The following is a 13198-nucleotide window of genomic DNA, read 5'->3' on the forward strand; positions in this document are numbered from 1 at the left end:
ATGACCATGAAAGCACAAGGCCCTGGAGATCCCATCCCAACATCTCGCTCTGAGCAGGCAGCGCATCAGGATGCTCACTCGGGGTGGGGAGTACCTACCAGTCTCTTGACTTCCCACACAGCAGCGGTCCAAAGTGGAATACACCTGTGTTCATGACATACTGCTTGAAGATGATGTCATCGTCCGCCTTGCTCTTCCTCCAGTGAGGGAACACTAGCCTGGGCAGAGAAAACAGAGAATGAGGAGCTGTGAGATGCTCTAAGTCGAAAACCTGGTCAGAAAGCCATAACCCTTATTGGTGGCTGAGGTACCCGTACTGGTTCCCAGCTCCAAGCATGGGAAGAGATGCTGGGCGGCTCAGTCAGCATGCTCTGCCCAAGCCAGAACGTCACTGGGGTAACAAGGGGCAGCCCTGGCTCGGAGTTGAGGGGGAAGCAGTGTGGGAGGCTCCCACGGGCCAGCCTTACCGTGGGTCCTGGCTGATGGTGGGGTACAGGCAGGTGCCCCTGCAGTGCAGCTGGTACAGTCGGTTTGTCCCCAGGATCTCAAAATGCAGCGTCTGATCAAACTGGCCCAGCACCGTGGAGCTGAAGTGGACCTTCAGTTCCACCTCGCCACGGGCAGGCGCTATCCACCGGCAGCTGCTCAGCCTGGCAATTAAAGAGGAGGCTTCAGACATTGCTAACGAGCAAATGAGACAAGGAGGAGGGTCGTGGACTCGCCATGCCATGGAGGCACTGGCAGAGGGTCCCTGCAGAGCTCAGGACGACAGACCTCGTTTGGCAAGATGGCCAGGAAGCAGAGGGATCACCTCCTCCCTCACAGCTCACCTGACAGATCTCCCCAGGGATGCAACCGTGTCCACGCCACTTTGGTGTGTCTCGGGGGGACGCGTGGGTGCTCCTGTGCCCAGCCCCTGGAGACCTCTCCTGCCCCGGCCAGAGCTCCGCTTCTCCCTCGCAGCCTCCCGGCTGCCCGCGGCTTTCTCCTTCCTCGACCGGGCCCTGGTGGGGGTGACCGGCTCCTCTGACATCTTCGCACCAAGCGGAGAGAGAAAAGGGAGAGAGACATGAGACCTGCCCTGATACATCCCCAGCCTGGAAAGCAAGCTGTGGGTTTGTTAACGAACAGGAGAAGAGAATAAATAAATAACCACATCTGCCCACGGACTTGGTCTTCCTTATCGGACTTTGTTTTGCCTACAACACCTCTCCTTGCCCAGGACCCCTCCTCACCCAGGACTCCCCTGAAGGGAAGTCGTGGGTTTTAGGTGATTTTATTTATTTTTTTTTTTTTTCTCGTCTTACAGAACCGCCCTATGCCTCAGCAGAGCTGTCTGTTTTGGACAGACAGAAAGGATGCCTGCAGACACGGGGCCCCGTCATGTCTTCACTGCCCTTCCACAGTGACCCTTCTCCATCCCACCTGCCCCCATCCAGCCTGGCCCCTGCCCTGGCACCTTCACTGCAGGCACAGCAGGGGCATCCATGAGACTTTCGGTATCCTTCTTTTCTTCTTCCGCAGTGGCACCTTCTGGCACAACGAAGACGAAGTGCTTGAGGGCTTCTCCTGCTGCAGGAGCCATCCGCTTCTCCGGGTAGCGGATCACAGAGTAAAAAGCAGTAGGGGGAATGGGAGGCCCTGAGGGACCCAGTCCCAGGTCATCCAGGATCTAAAGCATAAGAGAAAACCCTGTTTATACTCCCATCGCCTTCATCCTCACAATTCCTTAAAGGCACTGAGCTTTTGGCAATGGTTTTGTTTTATTTATATGGAGTACAGCGCTTTTTTATGCCCAGTGGGGTGGGCAGGCTCCAGAGCAGTGCCAGGACCTACAAGTGGGACCTAGAGAGAAATCTCTCCTCTGAGTGACTCAGCTGAAGGAAGCAATGACCATGAGCTGCCCTGGGACCATTTTTAATGATTTCCAGACTGGGAAACCATGTGAACAGACAGGATGCTTGAACAGAGAGCACTCCCTCTTTCCACCTGTCTGAGAGATGGTGAGAACCTTCCCAACCCACGTGGCTGCTGTGGAGCCGTTGTGGAACACCATCAGCGGCCTGGACAAGACTCTGTGCCGTTGTCACCTGGTGGGACACAATGCACCAGGGCCCAGAGACCATGGCAGGCTCAGCATCAGGGCTTTACCTGCTCTGCTGCTGGCAGCTTGCCGCTCTCCAGGATTTTCCTAGTCACATCTTCTGAGCTCAGCACCTGGATGTCCAAGCAGGGCACCCCGACATCCTGGCCTCTGGCTGACCCTTCTACACCTTCCCCTTCCAGCCAAGACAACTTGGAATCCTCAAGAGCCTTCAGTTTTTCCAGCCGCTCCTTCTCCAGGCGCTCTTTCTCCGCATGCTCCTTCTCCAGCCTCTCCTGACGCTCCTTCTCTCTGTCCTTCCGGCTCCTGCGGCTGGATAAATGCTGGCGCTGGTCTTCTGCTTGGTGCCGCACCTCCTCTTGGTTCAGAGGGGACAGCAGGATACCCTGAACCCTGTCCCAGCATGACAAAATATGCGCGACATCCTTCTGCGATGCCTCGTAGATCTTAAACCTCAGGGCCAAGTTCTTCTTGGTGTCACTCTGGACCTCGTTTTTGGTTCCCCCCTGTTCTGGATCTGAGGGTTGCGCGACCACCGCCGGGCAGGCATCCGTCAGGGGAACCTTGCTCTGCTTTTTATCTTCCTTGTCACCTGGAACAGAGTCTGGCTGCTCCTTTAGAGATCCCTTCTTGTCTGCCCCCTCGGTGACATCCGACCGGTTGCTGGTGGATGCGTTGGTGTTGCTGGTGGATGTGTTCATGTTCTGTGCAGGACGAGCACGAAAAAGCAGTGAGCATTTCAAAGCACCGACTCAAATGCTGTAGGACAGTGATGATCTTTACAATAGCACCCCAAGCCTTGTCCGAGACCTGTGCTAGGTGCTCTACAAATCCCAATTCAGAATGCAGCTGGTACCCAGTTTAGCTCAACTGAACCCAAACTCTCCAGTGTCAGACCGATGAGTCCTGCAAACCAGTTGAGAAACAGAACAGCTTCCCAACCCAAACAGGGAACTTAAGACACAGCCTTACTCCTGCGCAGTGCTCCGGGCTCGTTTCTGGTGTGCTGAGCATCCCTGTGGCTGGGTGACTCTTTGGGAAGTCTGGCTGCTAAGGAATACCTAAGGCCTGGTGGTATCGCCTGCCAGACATGTAGGAAAAGACACCACATCCCAGACGGATCATAGCTCAGAGGTGTAAGTGGGGAGAAACGCTGTACTAAAATTATCTAGGGCTTCCCAGTGAATGTATGGGGTTACAGGAAGCCATGACTCAAAGGCAGCATGATCCTAGAAGAGCAGCTCTACCAACAAGCCCATGGGAAAACACCCCGGTGAAGCAGCAGCATGATCAAACACCGGCTGTTGTTTCCCAGCGCAGCCCCACGTGTTATTCATGGCCAGGCTGCCCAGCACTGCGTGTGGCTGCCGGCTTCTCAGGGAACGGTACAGCTCAGCAGGAAGGTCCCCAGGGCTTTTACTCATCTCTGTAAACACAACCACTCACCTGCCTGAGTCCAGGCTGGCTTTTCTTCCCTGAAGCATTATCTTTGTCTTTTCCAAGCTCTCTCTTTCCCCGCTTAGACTTCTTCTTCAGCTCTTCTTCCTCCTTCAAGCGTTCTAGCTCCCGCTGGTGCTTTTCTTCAAGCTCTCGAGCCAGCTGCTCCATCTCCCTTCAGCAAGCCAAACAGAAAACATCCCTGAGAGTCACCGCCAGCAACCTGGGCTCGCTGCAATCCCAGCTGGTCCTGCACTTCAGCCATCGACCCCGAGGCCAGGCAGAACCGTTAGACCACCTCCATGGACTTCCCTCAAACTGGGCAGGCTGGGACCATCCAATCTGAGGAAAGGTGGGAGGGGACCTCCAGGGCCAGCCAAACCTAAGCCTTGCTGTCGTAAGGTCTCAATTGCGCAACTTCTCCCGATAAGGTCCACCTGGACACCTCCAGCACACTGCGGAAGACCGATCCACCATCACTCCGCACTGATGCCTGAAGCTCTTGATTTCCCAGTGTAAACCAGCTCGCAAATCACTAACACCTACTTACGCCTGCACCAATACTTTTACTTGGCTTTTCCAGCCCTTCTCCCTGGGCACAGCCCGCTCCTTAGTGAGGATAATCGTATCGATCAGAAAGCAAAGGCTGCAGTAACTCCCTTCCTGCAGAACAGGCTCTGAACAACCAGGTTTCCTGCTGGAACCCAGCCATGACCATGGGGAACTTGCGCTGCCTGTCCTGGAAATCATGATTTGAAGCAGCCCTACCAATTGCCTCCCAGGGAAACAAACTTCAACTGGGGCTGAAAGAAGTGCTGAAACACTTGCTCGCTTTAAGCAAGTCCCTCCTCGAGTTTCAGGCAGGGATTAACACAGGCTTACACTTATCCTACGCATCCTCCTGAACACGGCTGCTTTGCTGGATCGGAGCTTCTCCCAGGCTCTCCTGCTGCTGCAGCTGAACGTGAGCCTAACAGACACCGGTTTTTATGGCTGGTGTCACTCAGTAAGGAAAACCCTGGGAGATCAGCATTGCAAGGACTTCACCTACGGCAGGACTGGTATCTAAACCAAGCCAGCGCAGCTGCACCTCACACCAACCCACACCACAACCCCTTTAGTTTGCTGAAGAAGGGGGATGAAGATGATGAGAATCAACATAACTAACTTAGGGACGCTTCTGAGGGTAGAGGCAAGGCAAGCACAGAGCCCAGCTCCCTGCAGCCAGCACCTAAGCTGGAGGGCTCACTGCTAAAATGGAGAGAAGATACTCTCATCTCACCGGAGGAAGGTCCTTCCTCTGTTGGGAACCTGGGAGGTGGAACTGGCCATCCTTGTGCCACTTGTAATAGACACTTTTGGCCTTTGCTCTGTAACCCCTCTGAGCTCAACCAAGGTCTCCAGAGCAGGGAAACCCTTCAGAGACACTGTCCTGGGGAGTTACCCATGGAAGGCTTACAGACCTCTTCTTCCTCTCACGCTGGACTTGTCGTATATTGTTATTAAACTGAGTTTTCTGCTCCTCAGTGAGGGCATCATACTCGTCCTCATCCATCTCCCAGAGACGTGCTTTCTCCCTCCTGGCAGCTTCTTCCTGCTCCCGTCCTTCAGCACAGACCAGAGGAGAGATCATTAGCGCCTGCAAGCAGAGCTCGCTCTTCTGGGTGAGCTGCGAGGATTCACAACTCTGTCCCGACCCAGCCTATCATCCTGCCAGGAGATACTGGGAAGCTCATATCCCTGCTCCAAAATTCAGATAATCCCCAAACTATGGCTGGTCAGCGAGTTCCCATGCCTTGCCTGGCTCACATGCACCAGCGCTGTGGACAGCCGGCCAGTGGTTAGTTATTGAGCCACAACAGCTTGCACTTGTGCCCAAGCTTTAATATTAGAGGCTAAGCTAAGTCTTACAGCCTCAGCTCTGCTGTATTTTAAGCAACTGTGAGCTGAGTGCTGGCTACACTGAGGCAGAAGGTGGAAGGATTAATAAAAACATTTCTTACAAGTTCTGCTGGTAACCCAGATACACACAGATAAGGTTGAGGGCTTGAGAGAAGATTTGAGAGGTACGGAGATGAAGAGTCTCACCTTCCTGCTCTTTTGCAGCTGTCTCCCTGGCTTTCAAAGAAGCATAATCCTGGAACAGGTTCACAAAATAGATATAAGGCCGATTTCTGACAGCTTTGAGCAGGCAGAGGAGAGCAGACGCCGTGTTGCGTGCAAAGAGGGTCTCCAGGCCATCAAACACCACTCCTTGGTAGCAGTCACTCAACTGCAAATAAAGTCGAAAAGGAAGAGAAAGTCAGCTATCGCACGCATTGGGCCCTCAGCTAATCAGTAAACCCAAATGTCAAAGGACACCAGCCATCGTTGTGCCAAGTGCATCAGCTCGGACAAGCTCTTTCCCCACACTCTGCCAACTTATGGCATCTACAGCTTCATCCAAGGATCCCTGCACGCAGCCCAGGACTCCTCCAACAGCAGATACAGACCTCCTCCTCCTCTCCGAATTGTACCTCGTTGCCTGTCTCTCTCTAGCAGGAACGTATCGTTTGCCCCCGCCCCACATACCTGCAGCCTTTCAGAGAGGATGGCCACCAGCAAGTCCTCCGGCAGCACACAGCTCATAAAGCCCAGCTCTCCTGCTGTGCTGCCACTGATGCTCAGCCATCGCTGCGCAAGAACGCAGGGAAGGGGAGAGATGAGATGAGAACTGGATGAGCCCTGCCATGTCGAACACCACAAGAAAAATAAACCACTTTGGAAACCCCCAAACAATTCCGACTGCTGGGCTTGGAGCTGGGGTTTCTCGCTAGCGGGAGACTAGAACAAAACTGCAGGCCAGCAGCTCCAGGGGACAACCCTGGAGGGCACATCCCTCGGCCAGCAGAGACCCAAGCTTGCAAGCCCCCGGGCACAGCATCCCACAGCTTTGCCCACCACCTGCAGCCACGTTAGCCAGGACTGCACTTTGCTGGCAAATCGTTAAGACCCAGTAGAGCTTTTCTGCCAGAGCACAGGGTTTCGTTCCCACCCCGAGCCATGCCCAGCCTGCCTGGCTGGCTCCCTGCACTATATAGCGCCCGCACCAGGCTCTGGGTGACATGGAGCCTCCACTGTAAGCAGCCCCTTCACTTCTCAAAGGCAACAGAAAGGTCCCAGGCATTAACCAGTGCAGATCATGCTTCACCTGGGAGCCCGTCGGATCCATTAAATGCTGTTTCTGGGATTGGGATGCATGGCCATCCGTCTTCCTCTTGCCTGCCGCGGTGCTCGCCCGGCCTCGGGAACTGACGGACTGCAGGCTGACTTTGTCCCCAGAGCTGGACTGGCTCATGTCCGGGCTGTGCTTGGCCTCGGCGCTGAACTGCAGGCTGAGGGTGACATCTGCGTTTTGACCTGCAGAGGGGACAGACGGCTCAGCGGGGCTGGCGATAGGCGCTGCGGGGAGCAAGCAGGCACCTTCCACCCCAATGGGCACAGCCCCGCGTCCTGGCAGGGACACGGCACGCGCCCCCCAGCCTGCCCGGCCACTAGCAGCACTGCTCTCCAGAAGCAGCTCCTTCTCTGCTTCTCTTATTAGCGTGATAAAGCACACTATCTGATACCGGATTTTAAAGCCAGAAAGTTTTTAAGGCACAGCCTTGTGTCCCTCCTAACAAAGGCGCACGCAGGTGACACTGTTTGCACAGTAGCTCCCCTATGGATCAAGCCAAGGATTCATCCTCCAGGACCATCGTTTCCGTACCTTGCGCCCATCCTGCATTCTCACATGGAGACTGTAACACGCAGCCCTGCCCTGGCTGCATCATCCATCTCCACTGGAGCTAAATCCTCCATGGGGGATAACCCCACCCGGGACCCTGACCCTTCTTCCTTCCACCAGCTCCCAACCCAACCAGGTTCAAAGCTGAGCAATGCAAAACTTCCCCCATCAGAGCCAGGGTCTGGCCTCACCCTGCAGAGCTCGGGGCACCAACTGCCCAATAAAGTTTCCTACAAGTCTCTGGTCTCACATGGAGAACAGCACATGCACGAGCTGCATGACCTGACAGTGTGCATAGGAAAAATCTCTGGAGAAAAGAGCTCATCCGCAGTGTCTCTCTCATCTGAAACTCCTCCAGGAGGTTATTCTTCCCTTCCTCTCATGTTTGTGAAGCCACACTCAAAGTCAGTCGTCTAGTGCTTAATGAGCCACTTCAGAGGGCTTTTTCCTTGTTAAAGTGGGCAGCAGTTCTGCCTGATGGCCATGAGGAGCAAGCTGGATTCAGCTTTGAGGAAATATAAAAAAACCCTGAGAAAAATACAGGTGTGCTTCACCGCTGCTAGGAAAAGGAACATGTGCTGAGAAGCCCAGAGGCAGTAAAAGCGCCCCTGTCTGAGCCCTTAAAATAGAGATTTTTTTTTAAAAATAACCAGAGATGCTTTACGAAACAGCTTTGCATTTCTACACGCTGCACCCATGTTCCCCTTAAGAGACCCAAGGGCTGTCAAACTTCTTCTCTGGAGCAAGCAGAAATGGATGGTCACGGTGGGTTTCCAAAGCGCTGCTCTGGGTCCAGCGTTTCTCCTTACCGGCATCCTCCGTCTCCTTGTGGCTCTGCTCAATGGCAGCCCTGATGCACAGCTCCCGGGCACGGAGCCCCGCCAAGCTGCTCCTGTCCGAGATGGCTTCTGTCACCACGGCGTCGATGGACAAGCAGGCAGCGCTGTAATATTTGGACAGGGCGACCGCTGCCACCGTCTTGCCTTTAGAGAGAGAGGAAGACTGCTTGGTGACACTTGCATGTGAAGCATTTTCAGGGACAGGCTCTGGAAAGCCCCCAAACAGGATTTCAAAGTTTCAAGGACAGTCAGAAAGCAAGTGTCCCTTTAGGGGAGACCATGAGGGAGACAGCTTGAGCATGGTTAGAAGCGTTGAACTCTAGAGCCAGGTGGATCATCTCCACTCATGTTCAGCTGAGGACTTTGTCCCTTGTGGTGACCTCAACCCTGGGCCAGGACATTGTTTCGAGCGCCGTCCCACCACCACTCGGATCATTCGCTAGCCTGCGCTGTCTCGGGCTATGTCTGGGCACGGTTTGGGGGTCAGTGTGGGCTAGGGACTGCTCCCACAAGGCAACACAGACACTAAGCAATGTGGTCCACGAAGCAACAGGGACATGGCCACCTTGTTTGGGAGAACAAGAGCCTACCTCTCACAAGATGAGCCACACCACTTGCACCAGCTAAGCGAAGGCCTGGGACCATTTCATGTACCAGCAGAGCTGTGGCTTACCTCGCTTCACTTCAACTGGTCAACCAAGCACCACGTTCCACCAGGATATGTCTCTCCTACTTCCCCTGCTCCTTGCAGCCAAGGGCTGGGGCTCACGTACCTGTCAGGGGTGCCCCATGGACGATGACGACAATCCCTCTGCGGTTTCGGGCTGCGCGCCCTTCTGCAGAGATATTGATGCCAAGGTGACGGGCGATGGCTCTATAGACAGGGCTGTCATCCAGTTCTCCAGCGGCCTCCTTGCTGCTGGCGGTGCTTTGCCGATGCGCTGCTGTGCAGAAGCGGGTAGAAAAGTCAGCCTCCTGCCTACCTGTAATCCTGATCATCCTCCCCATCCCCTCAGATCCTGGAAGAGGAGACACTGCTGAAACCAATGGTCTCACCATGCCCTTCCTTTAGGCTTGGGCAGATCAGGGTCTGCCCTAGACGCTGGTGAAGGTGCCTGTTCAGAGTATAGTAAATGGGGTGGCAGAAAGAGAAAAGAACAAGCATCCGGCAGTACCTAAAAGGACTGGGCCAAATCTCCTTCCATGAACTGTCAGCATGGTCCTCAAGGGAGTTTGGTCCTGGGTCCTGCTGAGTAAGGGGGGGACAGGCACGACCAGGCATTTTACAGGGTCCCAATGGAGAGGCTCCATTTGGGGATCAAGCGATTATCCAAAAGCCGGATGCTTTAGGAATATTACACCAGGAGGTGTGCCTGGGCTCTCAATTCACCATAACAGCATTGGCAAAGAGCTCCCAGCTCTGCCCTTAGGAGGTCACCGAAAGCCATCTCAGCTTGCAGTGCCGTGGAGGACAGAGAGCGTGCTGCCCTGCCGAGGAAAGGGAACAGCATCATCCTGATCCCAGCAGCGCCTGGGGGCAAAGGTGCTCATTTGGCAAAACTGGGGAGAAACTCCCCAGCCTCGCACTTGTCCCTGCCCCAGACCTTTCTCAGGAGCCTACAGACTTCATATGCAAGAGCAGATTCAGGGCCTATAGGAGCAAAGATGGCACCAGGCTGCAGTGAAGTGATGGAGGTGACATTGAAGTCCTCCATGAGGCCCTTTTGCCACAACGGACACAACAGCTGAAGAGCTTAGGGTTATTACCTGTCCCGTGTCTTTTCTCAACACCTTCCTCCTCCTCTTCTCCACATTCAGATTTAAAGTCCACCTTGTTGGACTGGCTTTCATCAAAAACGGAGGAGGGAACGACTGAGCTATGGGATGAGATGGTGTGAACAATCCCAGCAGAGTGCTTTCCTCCTTGATCTGACAGAGGCTGAACATCTTCAAAGCTTGCTGAGGAGGAAGGACACGGGGAGGGAAGAAGAGGATGAACACAGCCAGGCAATCTGTTCTCTGCCATTTGCCACTTTGCACGGCCACGTGCAAAAGATGGAAAATTTCCCAAGGAGAAGCCTGTCCAGGCTGTCTCTGCCCTCGGGGGGGGGGGATTTTGAGCTTGTGCTTTTGTTGCTGGGAAGGAGCAAATATAAGATAGCTGGTGATATTAGACCTGGTCCTACTAGCTGAAGAACTCATCCAGTCCTACTCTTTGTGGCTGAGGGACACACGGGGACATCCTGATTATTTCCCCAGTCTGTGGTCAGCAGGTATGAGCTTGCTTTGGCTGCACTCAGGGCTGGTAGAAGACGCGTGTTACAAGCCACAGACTTTCACCCTGGAATTCCTCCACCAAGCTGGGGAATGAGCAGCTGCTAAAAGCACGGGCTTTCCATGGAGAATGAGGTCATGGAGAGCTGAGGGTAGGTGGGCTGGACTCCCTGCTGTGTCCACACTCAGGACAGCCAATGCCAAACCCTCACCGTTGTCCTGGCCTGCTGGTTCCCCAGTCTTGGGCTTTGCCTGCTCATCCTGCAGCTTCTTCTGGTCCTGATCGTACTCCAGCACCTCTGGGGGCAGCTTCTCACCCGGGGTGCGCGGAGGCAGCAACAAGGTGTTGTGGCAATCGTAGTCCTTCAGGGTCCTCAGGATCTGTGTACATAGGGAAGAGAAACCATATACGGGATACGTTTCTTGACCTTCATCACATGAACAGGCTCCCCAACCACCCTATCTTCTCCCTCATTCCTTCCTCCCAACAACACAGACTATCCAAGCCCCTCCAGAGCTGGCCAGCAGAGCTAGCTAACCCTGAAATGCCACCAGGCTTTGCCCTGGGGACTGCCTCCATCTTCCCTGGCATGAGCCTGGGAATGCTGGAGCGCTGTGAAGCTACGGGAGCATGCACACGGGGACCAGACCTTCCCCTCTCACCTCCTCTTCGGCAAGGTACTGCTGGTCGAACTCCAGCGAGTAAAACTCGATGGGGAACTCGCATGGGTTCTTCACCACCACTGTCCCTTCCGCCCCACGGCTGTATGGCAGCAACGGGCCCAGCTCGAGCACTGGGGGGCTGAACTCCAGCTGTGGCTCCAGCCCATGCCCCGAGACCTGCAGCTGGAGGTGCTGGCTGCTCTGGCAAATGTTAATCTTCAGCTCGCTTCTGTAGGACTTCTGAAAAGAGAGAGAAGCGCAGAAAGCTCCTCCATGAAGTCCCAGGGAGAGGGCCTCAAATTCAACCCTTGCCCCGAGGTCAGGGCTGTTACCAGTACCTCTAAGGTGAATGGAAAACAGATATTTACTTATAGCAGGGGCTACAGCATCTGCGTGCTGGCTCTGAGTAAGTGGGATGAATCCTGGTGTGAAGTGTAACTGGATATTTGGGTATCAGATGAATCTAAAAGGGACTATCAGATGTTTTCACCTACTCATGAGGGAACGCAACGCTCATGAGAAAGGTCCTCAGGGTTATGTTGCTCAGACACAGTCCTGGCAGTGCTGCATCAGGCAAACATCAGCTACATGAAAGAGGCGGATGAGCTCTCACTGGCTAGAAATAAGGGTGGTCATCTCTGCTCAGTGTTTGGCATCGGTCAAAGCCAGAGACAAGATGGTTACATCTCCACTAACAATTAAAACATCCCTGGGGGACTGTTCCCAGGCATGGAAGCACTTGTGTCCATACTGTTACACATTGCCAGTTTCCAAGTCCCGGTGGCCACATGCAAACTGCCTTTGGGAATGCTCCGTCATTTAAGCTGACTCCCAAACTGCATGGGAACGTGCAGGCAGGTTGGGCCAGAGCCACAGGGACTGCTGGCAGCACACCACTACAGGTGACTGTCCTGCCATGCCCAGGAAGGTCTCTGGTGGCTGTTTTCTCTGCTGGTACCAGCAGCAGGATTAGCCTAGATTGGCCTTTCCAGGGTTGTCCCCTGCGAGCGTGGCAGCTGCTCTGCACCAGGGCCTTGCAGCCTGCAAATACGCCCGTGCAAGGGGGAAGGCGAGGGGGAACAGGCAGATTTCCCCCCCACGCGCCGAGACGCAGCCACACCGCAGTGCCCTGGTGCTCTCTGTGCAAGCTCCCCACGGGGATTTCAAAGCCCCTCTCAGAAGAGCGTGCTGCAGGGGAAACTGAGGCACAGTGGGAACGGGGCTTGCAGAAAGCTCCGCGTGGAGACAGACCCCACCTCCTCCTCCCTGCGCCAGGCTCTTGTTACCACACTGCCCTGCCAGACCTCCTGGGGGTGACACCCGCCGATCTCACCTCTTCCGTGGGTGAAAACCTGACTCGCACGTTGCATCGCTGTCCTGGAGCGAGGGCTCCAGCCGAAGGCAGCACCTTGAAGACACAGGGCTTGGCCTTTAACTCCTGGAGCAGCTTCCGACGCACGCTCGCTGGCAAATGTTTGTCCACCTGAGCACAAAAAAACAATCGTGTGAGGTCTCCTTGGTCTGCGAGGACAGACCCTCGGTTCCTGCAGTGTTCTGAGATACTGTCACGGTGCTGAGAGCACCCACATCCAAACCAGATGTGGCCACCACTGGCCTAGAACTGGAGGGGAAACGTGTAGGCAGGGCAGGCAGATGGGGAGGCACTGTCCTCAGAAGAGGAGGAATGAGTGAAGGTGGCAGAGAAGTGAAGCATCAGCCAATGAAGAGGCCCAGGTGAACCAGCCTTGCTCTGTACCCTCAAAAGCTTCCTCAAACAAGCTGTAGCCCAAGCAGCCACAGGGGCAGAAAAGGCAAGAGAGGCAAAGGAAACCCAACCAAGAAGTTCCATGTTACACGTTGTCTGTGCTCTACCTTCTTAACAGGCTCATTCACGGTGATGAACCATTTACAGGGGATCTGGAGCTGATTGTGGAGCTGGATGGTTTCTTCCTGGCACTGCCCACACCGGACAGTGGAGAACTCCAGTCTGTCCCTGGAGAGGCAGAGGGACGGCACAGCCACGTTGGCACGGAGGCGGACGTGAAACGTGGGGCCTCCTGCTACCTAGTGAAGGACAGAGCATCCAGCTGAGAGCCCAGGTGACATCTGCTGCTG

General features: G+C 54.8%; 1 protein-coding gene across 1 annotated transcript in view; it reads right to left on the minus strand.

Annotated features, from left to right (window-relative positions):
• Window positions 1-13198, minus strand: part of HYDIN (HYDIN axonemal central pair apparatus protein) — a 146978-nt gene that overhangs the window by 29531 nt on the left and 104249 nt on the right. Inside the window, 17 exon segments of the mRNA XM_050903888.1 lie at window positions 99-218; window positions 468-650; window positions 831-1033; window positions 1460-1672; window positions 2152-2808; window positions 3551-3716; window positions 5005-5146; window positions 5630-5813; window positions 6113-6265; window positions 6732-6940; window positions 8117-8290; window positions 8920-9090; window positions 9914-10105; window positions 10633-10801; window positions 11084-11323; window positions 12417-12566; window positions 12956-13147. Of these exon segments, the coding sequence (XP_050759845.1) occupies window positions 99-218; window positions 468-650; window positions 831-1033; window positions 1460-1672; window positions 2152-2808; window positions 3551-3716; window positions 5005-5146; window positions 5630-5813; window positions 6113-6265; window positions 6732-6940; window positions 8117-8290; window positions 8920-9090; window positions 9914-10105; window positions 10633-10801; window positions 11084-11323; window positions 12417-12566; window positions 12956-13147 (3518 nt within the window).

This window comes from Gymnogyps californianus, chromosome 12, assembly GCF_018139145.2.
Source record: "Gymnogyps californianus isolate 813 chromosome 12, ASM1813914v2, whole genome shotgun sequence".
NCBI classification, from domain to species: domain Eukaryota; kingdom Metazoa; phylum Chordata; class Aves; order Accipitriformes; family Cathartidae; genus Gymnogyps; species Gymnogyps californianus.